Below are 1653 nucleotides of genomic sequence, written 5' to 3' on the forward strand. Positions count from 1 at the left end.
CTGCCTGCCTGCCTGCCAGTCTGTCTGTCTGTCTGTCTGTCTGTCTGTCTGTCTGTCTGTCTGTCTGTCTAAATATATATTTGTCTGTCTGTTTGTCTGTCTGTCTGTCTGTCTGCCTATCTATCTATCTATCTGTCTATCTATCTATCCATCTATCCATCTATCCATATATCCATCTGTCTATCCATCTATCCAATGCATCTATCTATCCATATATCTATCTATCCATATATCCATCTATATATCAATCTATCTATCTATCCATCTATCTATCTATATATCTATCCATCTATCTATTCATTTATCTATCTATCTATCTATCCATTTATCTATCCATGTATCCATCTATCCATCCATCCATCCATCATTCCATCTATCCATCTATCTATCTATCTATCGATTTGTCTTTATGGTAATGATGATGATAATGATGCTACCACAAAATTTCCAAAATATTTTCTCTTTTTTCTTTTCATACTATACAGCAACTTCATCAATGCTGCTGCTGAAGATGATGATGATGATGATGATGATGATGATGATGATGATGATGATGATGATGATGATGATGATAATGATGATGATGGTGGTGATGATGATGATGATGATGGTGGTGATGATGGTGATGATGATGGTGGTGATAATGATGATGATGGTGGTTGTGATGATGATGATGATGATGATGATGATGGTGGTGGTGATGATGATGATGATGATGGTGATGATGATGATGATGATGATGATGATGATGATGATGATGATGATGATAATGACGATGTCAAAGACGACCCACTCACCTGACAGGGGTTGCGGCACTGGCATATAGGACAGTGCAGGGTGTTCCGCTGATGTCCGTAGGCACACTTGAGGTTAGGGCAGGCCTCTAGCTCTGTGCACGCCTCCTCCAGCCCTGGTCAAGTCATTACATAAAGGACCAAGTCTTAGTTCTGATAACGAGTTTTTACGGTGCTTGCAACATAAATTGGTCGTTGAGGAAGTTACATACGAAGTACGAGGTTTTAGTTTTGATAACGATTTTTTATGGCATTTGCAACACAAATTGGTCATTGAGGAAGTCTTTACACAAAGTGCAAGGTCTTAGTTTTGATAAGTTCTTAGTTTTGATACGAGGTCTTAGTTTTGGTAAGAGTTTTAGTTTTTGTACATGTTTTGTGTCATTTGCAAAACCAAAACAAACCACAGCTAAACAAAACACAAAAAACACCAAAAGAGCAATCACTCAGCCCCGAAAAACAAACCAAACAAAACACAAACCAAACCACAGCTATACAAAACACAAACAAACCAATAGACAGCTATACAAAACACAAAACAAAACAAACCACAGCTATACAAAACACAAACCAAACCACAGCTATACAAAACACAAACACAAACCACAGCTATACAAAACACAACACAAACAAAAACAGCACGAAGCATCTCTCACTGGAGCAGTTGGTCAGCTCTGGCGTAGCCGCCTCGGTAGCGATGACGGGTCCGGCTGCGCCCCAACAGTAGCAGGCGATGCGTGTGTCAGTGACAATGTCGTGGTCACACACCACGGGGTGGAAGCTCCCGTCCGCGTTACATGTCGGCTTCAGAACCACTCTGGAAACACACACACACACATACACATATTAAAAAAAAAAT

The 1653-nt window shown here is 39.9% G+C and overlaps 1 protein-coding gene across 1 annotated transcript in view; it reads right to left on the reverse strand.

The window, feature by feature from the left end:
* Window positions 1-797: 797 nt before the first annotated feature.
* LOC101854400 overlaps window positions 798-1653 on the reverse strand; it is a gene marked incomplete at its 3' end in the record, with an annotated part of 7518 nt that continues 6662 nt past the window's right edge. Inside the window, 2 exon segments of the mRNA XM_013080559.1 lie at window positions 798-910; window positions 1451-1611. Of these exon segments, the coding sequence (XP_012936013.1) occupies window positions 798-910; window positions 1451-1611 (274 nt within the window).

The sequence above is a fragment of the Aplysia californica genome, unplaced genomic scaffold (genome assembly GCF_000002075.1).
Source record: "Aplysia californica isolate F4 #8 unplaced genomic scaffold, AplCal3.0 scaffold00091, whole genome shotgun sequence".
NCBI classification, from domain to species: Eukaryota; Metazoa; Mollusca; class Gastropoda; order Aplysiida; family Aplysiidae; genus Aplysia; species Aplysia californica.